We start from the raw sequence: 17,814 nt of genomic DNA on the forward strand, positions 1-17,814 counted from the left end.
AGGAGCAATGTGTGTGCATGTTCTTTCTGTCCACAAAGAACAGGGCCCTGCGTATTAATATATGTAGCTTCCAGCATACGCATCGTGCTACACTGCGGGCTTGACTGACAATCTTAAACTGGTTGGCAGCATAATTCTTAGCATACTGAGGACTCTTTAGCAAATTTTGTCCTCTGGTGCATTACACCTCATGTTGGACATTGTGTTTTGAGTTTTGGAATCACTGTTGGGTATTTGGGTATGGTCTGTCCCTTGCCTTTGCAAACAGCAGGAGGGACATGCTGCTTGACACAATCCACCAATCTTTGGGACGTAGAGTAAACATGCTTACCTCGTTACAAATTTAGGTGATAGGCATTGATGCACAGCACTGATATTCGATACAACACTGATACATAGCACTGATATTTATTTTAATTTAAAGTTCCCAATTTTCTTTTGCTAATTAAGGGGCAATTTAGCAAGCCAATCCACCTACCCTGTACATTTTTGGGTTGTGGGGGTGAGACCCACGCAGACACAGGGAGAACATGCAAACTCCACACGGACAGTGACCCAGGGGTCGAGATCGAACCCGGATCCTTAGCGCCATGAGGCAGCAGTGCAGCCCTGATGTTCATTACAGCACTGATACACAGCACTGATATTCATTACCGCACTGATACACAGCACTGATATTCATTACCGCACTGATACACAACACTGATGTTCATTACAGCACTGATACACAGCACTGATATTCATTACCGCACTGATACACAGCACTGATATTCATTACCGCACTGATACACAGCACTGATATTCATTACCGCACTGATGCACAGCACTGATATTCATTACCGCACTGATACACAGCACTGATATTCATTACCGCACTGATACACAGCACTGATATTCATTACCGCACTGATACACAGCACTGATATTCATTACCGCACTGATACACAGCACTGATATTCATTACTGCACTGATACACAACACTGATGTTCATTACAGCACTGATACACAGCACTGATATTCATTACCGCACTGATACTCAGCAATGATATTCATTACCGCACTGATACACAACACTGATGTTCATTACAGCACTGATACACAGCACTGATATTCATTACCGCACTGATACACAGCACTGATATTCAATACCGCACTGATACACAGCACTGATATTCATTACCGCACTGATACACAGCACTGATATTCATTACCGCACTGGTGCACAGCACTGATATTCATTACCACACTGATACACAGCACTGATATTCATTACCGCACTGATATTCATTACAGCACTGATACACAGCACTGATATTCATTACCGCACTGATACACAGCACTGATATTCATTATCGCACTGATACACAGCACTGATATTCATTACCACACTGATACACAGCACTGATATTCATTACCGCACTGATACACAGCACTGATGTTCATTACCGCACTGATACACAGCACTGATATTCATTATCGAACTGATACACAACACTGATGTTCATTACATCACTGATACACAGCACTGATATTCATTACCGCACTGATACACAGCCCTGATATTCATTATCGCACTGATACACAGCACTGATATTCATTACCACACTGATACACAGAACTGATATTCATTACCGCACTGATACACAGCACTGATATTCATTATCGCACTGATACACAGCACTGATATTCATTACCGCACTGATACACAGCACTGATATTCATTACCGCACTGATACACAGCACTGATATTCATTACCGCACTGATACACAGCACTGATATTCATTACTGCACTGATACACAACACTGATGTTCATTACAGCACTGATACACAGCACTGATATTCATTACCGCACTGATACTCAGCAATGATATTCATTACCGCACTGATACACAACACTGATGTTCATTACAGCACTGATACACAGCACTGATATTCATTACCGCACTGATACACAGCACTGATATTCAATACCGCACTGATACACAGCACTGATATTCATTACCGCACTGATACACAGCACTGATATTCATTACCGCACTGGTGCACAGCACTGATATTCATTACCACACTGATACACAGCACTGATATTCATTACCGCACTGATATTCATTACAGCACTGATACACAGCACTGATATTCATTACCGCACTGATACACAGCACTGATATTCATTATCGCACTGATACACAGCACTGATATTCATTACCACACTGATACACAGCACTGATATTCATTACCGCACTGATACACAGCACTGATGTTCATTACCGCACTGATACACAGCACTGATATTCATTATCGAACTGATACACAACACTGATGTTCATTACATCACTGATACACAGCACTGATATTCATTACCGCACTGATACACAGCCCTGATATTCATTATCGCACTGATACACAGCACTGATATTCATTACCACACTGATACACAGAACTGATATTCATTACCGCACTGATACACAGCACTGATATTCATTATCGCACTGATACACAGCACTGATATTCATTACCGCACTGATACACAGCACTGATATTCATTATCGCACTGATACACAACACTGATGTTCATTACCGCACTGATACACAGCACTGATATTCATTATCGCACTGATACACAGCACTGATATTCATTACCGCACTGATACACAACACTGATATTCATTACTGCACTGATACACAGCACTGATGTTCATTATCGCACTGATATACAACACTGATGTTCATTACCGCACTGATACACAGCACTGATATTCATTACCGCACTGATACACAGCCCTGATATTCATTACCGCACTGATACACAACACTGATGTTCATTACCGCACCGATACACAGCACTGATATTCATTACAGCACAGTTTCACTGCACCGGGGACCCGGATTCGATTCTCGGCTTGGGTCACTGTCTGTGGGGAGTCTGCACATTCTACCCTTGTCTGCGTGGGTTTCCTCTGGGTGCTCTGGTTTCCTCCCACAAGTCCCGAAAAACGTGCTTGTTAGGAATTTGGACATTCTGAATTTTCCTCAAATCTCCCCTTTTGAATATATTCACGAGGCAGCTAGATATAGCACTTGGGGAGAATGGGATCAAAGGCTATGGGGAGAAAGCAGGATTAGACTATTGAGTTGGATGATCAACCATGATCGTGATGAATGGCGGAGCAGGCTCGAAGGGCCAAAAGGCCTCCTCCTGCTCCTATCTTCTATGTATCTATGTATCAGTGTACCCAAACAGGCTCCGGAATGTGGCGACTAGGGGATTTTCACAGTAACTGCATTGCAGTGTTAATGTAAGCCTACTTGTGGCTTGTAAAGATTATTATTACATACATTCATTACAACACTGATTTTGTTACAGCACTGATATTCATTGCAGCACTGATAAACAGTACTGATATTCATTACCTCACAGATATACAGCACTGATGTTCATTGCAGCACTGATATTAATTACTGCACAGATATATAGCACTGATAATCATTCCAGCACTGATATTCATTACAGCACTGATACACAGCACTGATATTCATTACAGTGCTGATATACAGCACTGATATTCATTACAGCACTGATATACAGCACTGATATTCATTACAGCACTGATATCCAGCACTGATATTAGTTACCGCATTGATATACAGCACTGATTTTCATTACAGAACTGATATGTAGCACTGATTTTCATTACAGTACTGATATATATTACAGCGCTGAAATTCATTACAGCACTGGTAAACAGTACAGTCCTGATATACAGCACTGATTTACATTACATTACATTTGGGGGCAGCACGGTAGCATTGTGGATAGCACAATTGCTTCACAGCTCCAGGGTCCCAGGTTCGATTCCGGCTTGGGTCACTGCGTGGAGTCTGCACATCCTCCCCGTGTGTGCGTGGGTTTCCTCCCGGGTGCTCCGGTTTCCTCCCACAGTCCAAAGATGTGCAGGTTAGGTGGGATGGCCATGATAAATTGCCCTTAGTGTCCAAAATTGCCCTTAGTGTTGGGTGGGGTTACTGGGTTATGGGGATAGGGTGGAGGTGTTAACCTTGGGTAGGGTGCTCTTTCCAAGAGCTGGTGCAGACTCGATGGGCCGAATGGCCTCCTTCTGCACTGTAAATTCTATGAAATTCTATGATTACAGAACTGATGTACAGCTCTGATTTACATTACAGAACTGATGTACAGCACTGATATACATTACAGCACTGATATACATTACAGCACTGATATACATTACAGCACTGATATACAGCATTGATATTCATTCCAGCACTGATATACATTACAGCACTGATATACATTACAGCACTGATTTACATTACAGCACTGATATACAGCATTGATATACATTACAGCACTGGTATACATTACAGCTCTGATATACAGCACTGATATACATTACAGCTCTGATATACAGCACTGATATACATTACAGCACTGATATACAGCACTGATATACATTACAGCACTGATATTCATTGCAGCACTGATATACATTACAGCGCAGATATACAGCACTGATATTCATTACAGCACTGATATACATTACAGCTCTGATATACAGCACTGATATACATTACAGCACTGATATACAGCACTGATATACATTACAGCACTGATATTCATTACAGCACTGATATTCATTACAGCACTGATGCACAGCACCGATTCTCAAAACGTCACTGATAGTCATTTCAGCCTTTTCAGGAGACCCATTTAGCCGGTGTTGCCATGGTAACGTGTCTGAATAAATAAGCACATTGTGATAACTGAGATCTCAGTTGCAAACTGTCACTGTTTAACCACAGTTTAAAGGCTGATTAAAGCAGACAATCTCAAGAGTGGCAGCTCACAACTTCACAGTTGTGAGAGACAGAAAACCAACAAAAAAGCGTGTTAAATGGTCTATTCCTGCATGTGTGAGCGCACAGATTGAACCCTGCCACCCCAACGTAACGAGGCAAATCAGCGCACTCGGAACAGTGCTGACATGTTCAGACTGGCATTGAATTTTCCGAACTGGGTCCTTAGTTTGTGGTTTAGATAACCTGTGATAATTAGATTTAGTTATTTGCACCATCCTGTCTTGGTAAGCAAGTTGTGGGATTTGAGAGTATGCTGTATATTGTCGACATCCTTCCACCTACAAAGTGTGATGGACAAATCAGGGATGGTAGCTTCATATGGTTCACATTTGCTTATGGATGAAGAGACCAAACCAACGGAGACAGGCCCGACCACAAGTGCAGCATGGAAAGTTTTTATTATTTATTTATTTATTTATTCATTAATTTATTTATTATAAATTTAGAGTACCCAATTATTTCTTTTTCCAATTAAGGGGCAATTTAGCGTGGCCAATCCACTTAACCTGCACATCTTTTGGGTTGTGGGGGCGAAACCCATGCAAACACGGGGAGAATGTGCAAACTCCACACGGACAGTGACCCGGAGCCGGGATTGAACCTGGGACCTCGGCACCGTGCTGCCCTTTTTTATTATTTATTTGATGGGATGTGGGCGTTGCTGACTGGGGCACCATGTGTTACCCATCCCGAATTCCCTTGAACTGAGTGGCTTGCTAAACTATTTCAGAAGGTTGTTAAGAATTAACCACGTTGCTGGGGGTCTGGGGTCACGTATAAGCCAGAGCAGGTAAAGACGGATTTCCTTCAATAAGAACATTTCCACCAGCTGCCATAGGATTTGAACCCATGTCACCAGAGCCTGGGTTTCTGGATTACTCGTCCAGTGATTTTACCATCGTGCCCACCGGAGTGGCTATCAGGTGCGGTAGTGGGTTGCTGTTTTCGCTGTTGGTCCAAAGGTGATGTCGCCATGTTCCTCTGTCATTGTCTCTCAATTGTGATAATTGATGGTGAGGTCCTTCGTGTTACGTTTGTAAACATCCTTGAAGCGGAGCTTTGGGAGTCCTACTGGTTCACTAGCTCCAGCAACCTTGCCATGCAGAATATTCATGGTCATATGCCCAAACCAGCAAAGTAGCCTCTGCTTGAGAAATGCTAACAACCTTGGGAGATTCGCCTTGGAGAGGACGGCCTCGTTTACACTTTTGTCCTTTCATGAGATGCACAGAATGTGCCTCAAACAGCAAAGTTGTTGAGCATTATTTCTTGATAGCTGGACTCCATAATCTATTTGAAATTCCATTCACAATTAGGCGACAGTTGTAGCTCAGTTGGTCGCATTCCAAAAGTGATCAGTTCAAATCCTACGACAGAGACTGGCTGCACTGTCAGAGGTGCCCTACTCTGGATGAGATGTAAAACCCTCTCAGATGAAGACGAGCTGGAGAGAATTCCTCTGTGTTTCAGCCAATATTTATCACTCATGAATATCACTAAAAACAGATGGTCTGGTCATTATTACGTTGCTGTTTGTAGTCACATGTTGTGTACAAACTGAGTGCTGCGTTACCCCATTACATTAGGGACCGTGTTTCAAAGGTACTTCATTCCTGGGACCTGTGGAGGTTGTGTAAGCAGTGGGCGGCACAGCGACACAGTGGTTAGCACTGCTGCCTCAGAGCGCCAGGGACCTGGGTTCAATTACAACCTCGAGTGACTGTGTGGAATTTGCACTTTCTCCCCGTGTCTGCGTGGGTTTCCTCCGGGTGCTCCGGTTTCCTCCCACAGTCCAAAGATGTGCGGGTTAGGTGGATTGGCCATGTTAAATTGCCCCTTAGTGTCCACAGGTGAGGTAGGGTTATGGGGTTGCAGGGGAGTGGTCCTTGATGGGGTGCTCTATCAGAGAGTTGGTGCAGACTCGATGGGTCGAATGGCCTCCTTCTGCACTGTAGGTTTCTATGATTCGATGGTACCCAATTGCAAGTTCTTTTATTCCCTGTACCACACTGACCTTGTGAGATACCTTCTTCAAGTGGACCTCACATGCTATTGATGTAACTCTAATGTGGTAATTGTTAATGTATGCGCAGCTCCAAGCATTTGAGGCTGAGGCCATCAAACAGTGAGATAATAAGAGATGGTGAATACACAGAGACATTATCCCATTTCCAACATTGAAAGTAAAAGGAACCATCTGATCCACTGAGAATTTAAGAAACAACATGTGGCCTCTTATTGTACTCTCCTCTGAAACACAGCATTGAACTGTAATCAGATGGGATGGTTGCTACCTCAAACCCATTGAAGCTATCCTGACATGTGAGCGCGATTGGTTAGAGTGCTTACAGTTCAGTTTTGGGACATGGGTTCAAATCCAGGTTAGATTAACGAGATGAAGCTCTCTACAGTCAGTCATGACTGGGTGCAGGGTCCAATGCGGCATAGCTTTCAGATGAGACATTAAACTGAGGATCTTTCTTCCCTCTCAGGTGGGTGTAAAGGATCTCAGGGCACTATTGTAGAGAAGAGCAGTGCTGTTCTCCCTGGTGTCCTGGCCAACATTCATCCCTCAGTCGACATCACCAAAAGCACATAATCTGGTCCTCATCACATCGTTGTTTGTGGGACCTTGCTGTGTATGTATTGGCTGCCATCCCTCAACATTACAACAGTGACTGCAACTCGAAAGTCCTTCATTGGCCTGAAAGCATTTTGGGGCACCCCGTAGTCATGAAAGGTGCTACAGAAATGCAAGTCTTTATTGAAATTATTTTCAGGGTTTGTGGGTGGCATTAATCCTTTGGGCACAAATCCTAGTTTGACATTACTTGACGATCTCATTGGGGCAGCTCACAATGTTGGGCCCTGTGGGAGCACTCAGCACCCCCACTGAGCCTGTCCCAGACGTTGAGTCTGATGGTAATGAATGGCTGGAAGATACGTTTACATGCGATGGATGACGGTTCCACCAACATAGAACATCGAACATAGAAAATACAGCACAGAACAGGCCCTTCGGCCCACGATGTTGTGCCGAACCTTTGTCCTAGATTAATCATAGATTATCATTGAATTTACAGTGCAGAAGGAGGCCATTCGGCCCTGTGAGTCTGCACCGGCTCTTGGAAAGAGCACCCTACCCAAACTCAACACCTCCACCCAACACCAGGGGCAATTTGGACATTAAGGGCAATTTATCATTGGCCAATTCACCTAACCCGCACATCTTTGGACTGTGGGAGGAAACCGGAGCACCCGGAGGAAACCCACGCAAACACGGGGAGGACGTGCAGACTCCGCACAGACAGTGACCCAAGCCGGAATCGAACCTGGGACCCTAGAGCTGTGAAGCAATTGTGCTATCCACAATGCTACCGTGCTGCCCTTGAGAACAAATAAATCTACACTATATCATTTTACCTCAATCCACGTACCTATCCAATAGCTGCTTGAAGGTCCCTAATGTTCCCGACTCAACTACTTCCACAGGCAGTGCATTCCATGCCCCCACTACTCTCTGGGTAAAGAACCTATATCTCTCCTATATCTTCCACCTTTCACCTTAAATTTATGTCCCCTTGTAATGGTTTGTTCCACCCGGGGAAAAAGTCTCTGACTGTCTACTCTATCTATTCCCCTGATCATCTTATAAACCTCTATCAAGTCGCCCCTCGTCCTTCTCCGTTCTAATGAGAAAAGGCCTACTACCCTCAACCTTTCCTCGTAAGACCTACTCTCCATTCCAGGCAACATCCTGGTAAATCTTCTTTGCACCTTTTCCAAAGCTTCCACATCCTTCCTAAAATGAGGCGACCACAACTGTACACAATACTCCAAATGTGGCCTTACCAAACTTTTGTACAGCTGCATCATCACCTCACGGCTCTTAAATTCAATCCCTCTGTTAATGAACGCGAGCACACCATAGGCCTTCTTCACAGCTCTATCCACTTGAGTGGCAACTTTCAAAGATGTATGAACATAGACCCCAAGATCTCTCTGCTCCTCCACATTGCCAAGAACTCTACCGTTAACCCTGTATTCCGCATTCATATTTGTCCTTCCAAAATGGACAACCTCACACTTTTCAGGGTTAAACTCCATCTGCCACTTCTCAGCCCAGCTCTGCATCCTATCTATGTCTCTTTGCAGCCGACAACAGCCCTCCTTACTATCCACAACTCCACCAATCTTCGTATCGTCTGCAAATTTACTGACCCACCCTTCAACTCCCTCATCCAAGTCATTAATGGAAATCACAAACAGCAGAGGACCCAGAACTGATCCCTGCGGTACGCCACTGGTAACTGGGCTCCAGGCTGAATATTTGCCATCCACCACCACTCTCTGACTTCTATCGGTTAGCCAGTTCGTTATCCAACTGGCCAAATTTCCCACTACCCCATGCCTCCTTACTTTCTGCATAAGCCTACCATGGGGAACTTTATCAAATGCCTTACTAAAATCCATGTACACTACATCCACTGCTTTACCTTCATCCACATGCTTGGTCACCTCCTCAAAGAATTCAATAAGATTTGTAAGGCAAGACCTACCCCTCACAAATCCGTGCTGACTATCCCTAATCAAGCAGTGTCTTTCCAGATGCTCAGAAATCCTATCCTTCAGTACCCTTTCCATTACTTTGCCTACCACCAAAGTAAGACTAACTGGCCTGTAATTCCCAGGGTTATCCCTAGTCCCTTTTTTGAACAGGGACACGACATTCGCCACTTTCCAATCCCCTGGTACCACCCCTGTTGACAGTGAGGACGAAAAGATCATTGCCAACAGCTCTGCAATTTCATCTCTTGCTTCCCATAGAATCCTTGGATATATCCCGTCAGGCCCGGGGGACTTGTCTGTCCTCAAGTTTTTCAAAATGCCCAACACATCTTCCTTCCTAACAAGTATTTCCTCGAGCTTACCAATCTGTTTCACACTGTCCTCTCCAACAATATCGCCCCTCTCATTTGTAAATACAGAAGAAAAGTACTCGTTCAAGACCTCTCCTATCTCTTCAGACTCAATACACAATCTCCCGCTGCTGTCCATGATCGGACCTACCCTCGCTCTAGTCATTCTCATATTTCTCACATATGTGTAAAAGGCTTTGGGGTTTTCCTTGATCCTACTCGCCAAAGATTGTTCATGCCCTCTCTTAGCTCTCCTAATCCCTTTCTTCAGTTCCCTCCTGGCTATCTTGTATCCCTCCAATGCCCTGTCTGAACCTTGTTTCCTCAGCCTTACATAAGTCACCTTTTTCCTCTTAACAAGACATTCAACCTCTCTTGTCAACCATGGTTCCCTCACTCGACCATCTCTTCCCTGCCTGACAGGGACATACATATCAAGGACACGTAGCACCTGTTCCTTGAACAAGTTCCACATTTCACTTGTGTCCTTCCCTGCCAGCCTATGTTCCCAACTTATGCACTTCAATTCTTGTCTGACAACATCGTATTTACCCTTCCCCCAATTGTAAATCTTGCCCTGTTGCACGTACCTATCCCTCTCCATTACTAAAGTGAAAGTCACAGAATTGTGGTCACTATCTCCAAAATGCTCCCCCACTAACAAATCTATCACTTGCCCTGGCTCATTACCCAGTACTAAATCCAATATTGCCCCTCCCCTGGTCGGACAATCTACATACTGTGTTAGAAAAGCTTCCTGGACACACTGCACAAACACCACCCCATCCAAACTATTTGATCTAAAGAGTTTCCACTCAATATTTGGGAAGTTAAAGTCGCCCATGACTACTACCCTATGACTTCTGCACCTTTCCAAAATCTGTTTCCCAATCTGCTCCTCCACATCTCTGCTACTATTGGGGGGCCTATAGAAAACTCCTAACAAGGTGACTGCTCCTTTCCTATTTCTGACTTCAACCCATACTACCTCAATAGGGTGATACTCCTCGAACTGCCTTTCTGCAGCTGTTATACTATCTCTTATTAATAATGCCACCCCCCCACCTCTTTTACCACCCTCCCTAATCTTATTGAAACATCTATAACCAGGGACCTCCAACAACCATTTCTGCCCCTCTTCTATCCAAGTTTCCGTGATGGCCACCACACCGTAGTCCCAAGTACCGATCCATGCCTTAAGTTCACCCACCTTATTCCTGATGCTTCTTGCGTTGAAGTATACACACTTCAACCCATCTCCGTGCCTGCAAGTACTCTCCTTTGTCAGTGTTCCCTTCCCCACTGCCTCATTACACGCTTTGGCATCCTGAATATCGGCTACCTTAGTTGCTGGACTACAAATCCGGTTCCCATTCCCCTGCCAAATTAGTTTAAACCCTCCCGAAGAGTACTAGAAAACATCCCTCCCAGGATATTGGTGCCCCTCTGGTTCAGATGCAACCTGTCCTGCATGTACAGGTCCCACCTTCCCCAGAATGCGCTCCAATTATCCAAATAACATGTGCAACCCAAACCTTTCAGTCTTTTTGGACGAACAGGGGTGACTGCAGTTAGCGAGAACCCTTTGGAAGAGACGATCTCCCACTGACCATCCGCCCAAACTCTATGTTATCAACACCAGTCACCGGTAGGCACATGAGGGGCACCCGAGGACAGGTTGCACTTTGTGAAGAATTATTGGGCACGGGGAAGGGAGTGTGAAAAACCCAGTCAACCTTTTGAAGATATATTTGTAAATAATTCAGGTAGACTTTGGAAACAGTAACCACAAGGCATTTATTTAGTAATGGAATGGTGAAAGGCTACCAGGTAAGGGCTGATCTAAATTTCAATACTTCTTTGACAATTAATTGGAAAAGAATTAAAAGAGGGAGCTAATCAAGTTCATGAGGGAGGACGGATAAGGGTGAGCTGTATAGTTAGATGGCGAGAGAAGGCCTTTGAGGTGATAAACACCAGCAGAGACCAGCTGGGCTGTATGGGTTTTTGGATTTGTTGTATTGTCACGTGTACCGAGTGAAAAGCATTGTTCTGCGTACAGTCCAAGCAGATAATTCCATACATTAAAAAAAAACCAGAGGGCATACATAAATACGCAATGTAAATACATAGGCACAGGCATCGGGTGAAGCACATGGAGTGTAGTACTACTCAGTAGAGAAGATGTGTGGAGAGGTCAGTTCAGTCCATAAGAGGGTCATTCAGGAGTCTGGTAACAGCGGGGAAGAAGCTGTTTTTGAATCTGTTCGTGCGTGTTCTCAGACTTTTGTATCTCCTGCCTGATGGAAGAGTGAATAACCCAGGTGGGAGGGGTATTTGATTATGCTGCCCGCTTTCCCAAGGCAGCCGGAGGTGTAGACAGAGTTCGTGGATGGTGTAGTGATCTCTGTATATCAGTACACTTGATCAATATGTGTAATGTTAGTACAGGCTATTGAACACTAGAGGTCTCACTATCAGAACCTATATTAATGGGTTTCCCGCTCTTTCTGATGACAGTGTATCAGGAGTGCTGAGAGAACAGTCATAGTAAAGCTATGATATGGAGATGCCGGCATTGGACTGGGGTGCGCAAAGTAAGAAGTCTTACAACACCAGGTTAAAGTCCAACAGGTTTGTTTCAAATCACTAGCTTTCAGAGCACTGCTCCTTCCTCAGGTCAATGAAGAGGTAGGTTCCAGAAACATATATACAGACAAAGTCAAAGATGCAAGACAATGCTTTGAATGCGAGCATTTGTAGGTAATTATGTCTTTCCAGATCCAGTGATAGGGGTAACAAGGTGTGAATTGTCTCAAGCCAGGGCAGTTGGTAGGATTTCGCAAGCCCAGGCCAGATGGTGGAGGGTGAATGTAATGCAACATGAATCCCAGGTCCCGGTTGAGGCCGTACTCATGTGTGCGGAACTTGGCTATAAGTTTCTGCTCGGCGATTTTGCGTTGTCTCGCGTCCTGAAGGCCACCTTGGAGAACGCTTACCCGAAGATCAGAGGCTGAATGCCCTTGACTGCTGAAGTGTTCCCCGACTGGAAAGGGACATTCCTGCCTGGTGATTGTCGTGCGATGTCCGTTCATTCGTTGGCGCAGCGTCTGTATGGCCTCGCCAATGTGCCACACTTCGGGACATCCTTTCCTGCAGCGTATGAGGTAGACAACGTTGGCGGGTGCTGTTCTCACGGGTAATGGTGGTAACCATGTCGATGATCTGGCACGTCTTGCAGAGATTGCCATGACAGGGTTGTGTGGTGTCCTGGTCGCTGTTCTGAAGGCTGGGTAGTTTGCTGCAAACAATGGTTTGTTTGAGGTTGCGCGGTTGTTTGAAGGCAAGTAGTGGGGGTGTGGGGATGACCTTGGCAAGATGGTCATCTTTTTTTTTGTAGTGAAAAAGAAATCACTTTTATTTTTTCCTTTAAAAAATAAATCAAGTCTTTCATACATTAAACCATGATTCACCTCACTTCTGAGACATTTCCTTCTACATACAAAGTAAATGTAACTGTCTGGAAATTTAGACAAAAAATAAACTCTTTAAAAAAATGTCAAAAAACAGAAGTGAACATAAGGAAACAAAAGTCGGAGAAACTCAAATCCACTTAGTCAGGGGCTCCATTCATACTTCAGGACCTTCACCACCAGGAATGAGCATTGTTATGTTGTTTCCATTTAACAAAATTTGGTCGAGTTTCGTGATTCTTCTGCCTTCTGGTGTGATCTCAAATTCCGTGACATCTTCAAGCACCATATTGACAAAATCATCAAAACCTAGCAGTGTTCCTACAATCTCCTTGTCATTTTTCATAACAATATGAATTCGCGATCCAGTGCATTTGTCCACCAGCTCCAGTGGCAGCAACTGTGAGGGGTTGGTCGAGTTCAGCGCCATCTTCACATTCGCAAGATGTTCATCTTAATCGATGACATGTTGAAGGCTGCGAAGAAGATATCGTAGTTTCTCCGCTCCGGGGAAGTACTGGACGACGAAGGGTACTCTGTCGGTTGTGTCCCGTGTTTGTCTTATGAGGAGGCCGGTGCGGTTTTTTGCTGTGGCACGTTGGAACTGTCGATTGGTGAGTTGAACGCCATATCCCGTTCATAGGAGGGCATCTTTCATTGTCTGTAGATGTCTGTTACGCCCCTCCTCGTCTGAGCAGATCCTGCGTATATGGAGGGCTTGTCCATAGGGGATGGCTTAATTAATGTGTTTAGGGTGGAAGCTGGAGAAGTGGAGCATTGTGAGATTATCCGTGGGCTTGCGGTAAATCGAAGTGCTGAGGTGACCGTCCTTGATAGAGATGAGTGTGTCCAAGAATGCAACCGATTTTGGAGTGTAGTCCATGGTGAGTCTGATGGTGGGATGGAACTTATTGATGTCATTGTGTAGCCGTTTCAGTGATTCTTCGACGTAGGTGCAAAGGAAAAAAATGTCATTGATGTATCTGGTGTATAACGTCGGTTGAAATGAAAATTGCTTATTGTCACAAGTAGGCTTCAAATGAAGTTACTGTGAAAAGCCCCCAGTCGCCACATTCCGGCGCCTGTTCAGTGAGGCTGGTACGGGAAGGTCCTGTGCGGTGAGGAGGTCTTGTTCAAACTTGTGCATGAAGATGTTGGCATACTGAGGTGCGAATTTGGTCCCCATGGCTGTTCCATGCGTCTGGATGAAGAACTTGTTGTCGAAGGTGAAGACGTTGTGATCCAGAATGAAGCGGATGAGTTGCAGAACAAGCCCTCCGTATACAAAGGATCTGCTCAGACGAGGAGGAGCATAACAGATATCTACAGACGCTGAAAGATGCCCTCGTCCGAATGGGATCTGGCGCTCGACTCATCAATCAACAGTTCCAAAGCGCCACAGCAAAGAAACCACACCGAGCTCCTCAGAAGACAAACACGGGACACAACCGACAGAGTACCCTGCGTTGTCCAGTACTTTCCCCGAGTGGAGAAACTACGACATCATCTTCTCAGCCTTCAACACGTCAGCGATGAAGATGAACATCTTGCCAAGGTCATCCCCACACCCCCACTACTTGCCTTCAAACAACCGCGCAACCTCAAACAGACGATTGTTTGCAGCAAACTACCCAGCCTTCAGAACAGCGACCACAACACCACACAACCCTGCCATGGCAACCTCTGCAAGACGTGCCAGATCATCGACATGGGTACCACCATTATACGTGAGAACACCACCCACCAGGTATGTGGTACATACTCGTGCGACTCTGCCAACGTTGTCTACCTCATACACTGTAGGAAAGGATGGCCCGAAGCGTGGTACATTGGCGAGACCATGCACAAGCTGCGACAACGGATGAACGGACATCGCGCGACAATCGCCAGGCAGGAATGTTCCCTTCCAGTCGGGGAACACTTCAGCAGTCAAGGGCATTCAGTCTCTGGTCTCCGGGTAAGCGTTCTCCAAGGTGGCCTTCAGGACGCGAGACAACGCAAAATCGCCGAGCAGAAACTTATAGCCAAGTTCCGCACACATGAGTGCGGCTTCAACCGGGACCTGGGATTCATGTCACATTACATTCACCCCCCACCATCTGGCCTGCGAAATCCTACCAACTGTCCTGGCTTGACACAATTCACACCTCTTTAACCTGGGGTTACCCCATCTCTGGATCTGTAAAGATTTAATCACCTGCTAATGCTCGCATTCCAAGCATTGTCTGGCATCTTTGAATCTGTCTATATATATTTTTTTGGAACATACCTCTTCATTCACCTGAGGAAGGAGCAGTGCTCTGAAAGCTAGTGATTTGAAACAAACCTGTTGGACTTTAACCTGGTGTTGTAAGACTTCTTATCGTAAAGCTAGAGAGAGAAGAAGTTATTTGTTATCAAAGCACTGTATTGTAGAATTTAACTAGTTGTCTCTACAATTGTTTCTTTATTTACTGGTTGAGTATTAAGTTAAAGAACTCACAATATTTATTATTTCCTGCTCCTGCTCCATTTCCTTATGTTCTGATGTTCAGGTTCAATAGGAGTTGTCATGATCAACAACGGAATGACTGATTTATTTTCCTTCCTCCCAATCCAGTGGCGATGAGGTTGAGTATATCACTCCCCTGTCCCACTCCCACTTTATCTTTGGGACAACATTAGCTTCAGAATGAATAACTATTCCGAGGGAACAGAAACCTCACCTTCAATTGAATATTGTGGAATCACAGCAAGGAGGGTGGCCATTTGGTTCGTCAAGCCTTCCGGCTCGTCCAAAGAGCGATCATGTTGGTCCCACACTTCTGCCTTTATCCGTATCCCTGCAATCATTTCTTCCCTTCAAGGATTTATCCCATTTCCTCTCAAAAGCTACCATTGAATCTCTTTCCGCAGCTCCTTCCGGCTATGCGTTCCAGACCATAGCCTCCCCTTGAGTTGAGAAGCTTTTCACCTTGTGCCATAGAGTTTTGCAGGACATAAAGAGGCCATTTGGCCCACCTTCTCCATGCTGGCCATCAAGCATCTATCTATTCTAATCCCATTTTTCAGCACTTGGTCCACAACCTTGAATGCTACGGCATTTCAAACGTTCATCTAAATGCTTCTTGAATGTTGTGAGGGTTCCCACCTCTACCACCCTGTCAGGCAGCGAGTTCCAGATTCCCACCACCCTCTGGGTAAAAAAAAGGTTTTTTCTCAAATCCTTTCTAAATCTCCTCCTCCTTCCTGTAAATCTGTGACCCCCTGACTCCTCTATTGACTCCTCTGCTAAGCCTCTGGTTCTTTTCCCAGTAACCTCCAGCGTTTACTCTGTGTAGGCGTTTTGTCACCCTTTCAACCATTGGAAAAGATTTCTCTGTATTTGCTCTATGTAAACATTTCATGACTTTGAACCCCTCTATCAAAAGGAGGTGGGGTAGCGTTGTTAGTAAAGGAGGAAATCAATGCAATAGTGAGGAAGGATTTTGGCTCGGAAAATCATGTTGTGGAATCTGTATCAATGGAGGTAAGAAACACCGGGGGGCAGAAAACGTTGTTGGGGATTATCTATCGGCCCCCAAACAATAGTGGAGATATGAGGGAAGGTAGTAAACAAGAAATCAGAAATGCATGCAACCTGTAATCATGGGTGACTTTAATTGACAAACAGATTGGACAAACTAAACTAGCAATGGTTTAGTGGAGGAGGAGTTCCTGGAGTGTGTAGGCGATGGCTTTTTAGACCAATATGCTGAGGAACCAACCAGAGAGCTGGCTTACTGGGTATTGTGCAATGCAAAAGGATTAATTAACAATCTTGTTGTGTGGGATCGCATGGGGAAGAGTGACCATAATATGATGGAATTCTTCATTAACATAAGAGAGTTAAGTATTCAAATCCGAAACTAGGTTCCTAAATGTAAATGAAGGGAACTATGAAGGTATGAGGCACAAATTGAAAAGATAGATTGAAGAACCTTATTGAAGGGGTTGACGGTGGATAGGCAATGGTTGATATTTAACGAACATGTGTACGAATTACAACAATGATTCATTCCTGTCTGGCATAAAAATAAAAGAGGAACGGTGACTTAACCATGGCTTACAAAAGAAATTAGGGAGAATATTCAATCCAACAAGGAGACATAAAATTGTGAGAAAAAGGGGCAAGCCGGAGTATTGGGAATATTTTAGAATTCAGCAAAACAGGACAAAAAATCTGATCAAGAGGGAGAAAATAGGGTGAGTAAAATTGCACGGAACATAGAAACTGACCATGAAACCTATAAACATGTGAAGGAAAAAGGATTAGTGAAGACAAAAATAGAGTCAGGAGCTGGGGAAATGAAAATGGGGGAAAAAGAAATGGACACATACTTTGTTTCTGTCATCACAAAAGAAGGACAAATAAGCTCACAGAAATGTTAGGGAACCAAGGGCAGAATTGAAGGAAATCAGTATTTGTTAGAAAATGGTGCTGGGGTTAAAGGCTGATTAATCACCAGGACCGAATAAACTAAATCCCAGAATATTAAAGGAAGTGGCCCTGGAAATATTGGGTG

The 17,814-nt window shown here is 44.5% G+C and overlaps 2 protein-coding genes across 2 annotated transcripts in view; one reads left to right on the top strand and one right to left on the bottom strand.

Moving 5' to 3' along the window:
- The window catches only part of adcy5 (adenylate cyclase 5), a 494,269-nt gene that overhangs the window by 358,062 nt on the left and 118,393 nt on the right, over positions 1 to 17,814 (top strand). The window lies entirely within an intron of this gene.
- Positions 13,244 to 13,700, bottom strand: LOC140386928 (U6 snRNA-associated Sm-like protein LSm5). Its single transcript, XM_072469836.1, has one exon. The coding sequence runs from the start codon at positions 13,698 to 13,700 to the stop codon at positions 13,428 to 13,430; it is 273 nt and encodes a 90-aa protein (XP_072325937.1). The 3' UTR covers positions 13,244 to 13,427.

This window comes from Scyliorhinus torazame, chromosome 2 (assembly GCF_047496885.1).
Source record: "Scyliorhinus torazame isolate Kashiwa2021f chromosome 2, sScyTor2.1, whole genome shotgun sequence".
In the NCBI taxonomy this organism is placed as follows: domain Eukaryota; kingdom Metazoa; phylum Chordata; class Chondrichthyes; order Carcharhiniformes; family Scyliorhinidae; genus Scyliorhinus; species Scyliorhinus torazame.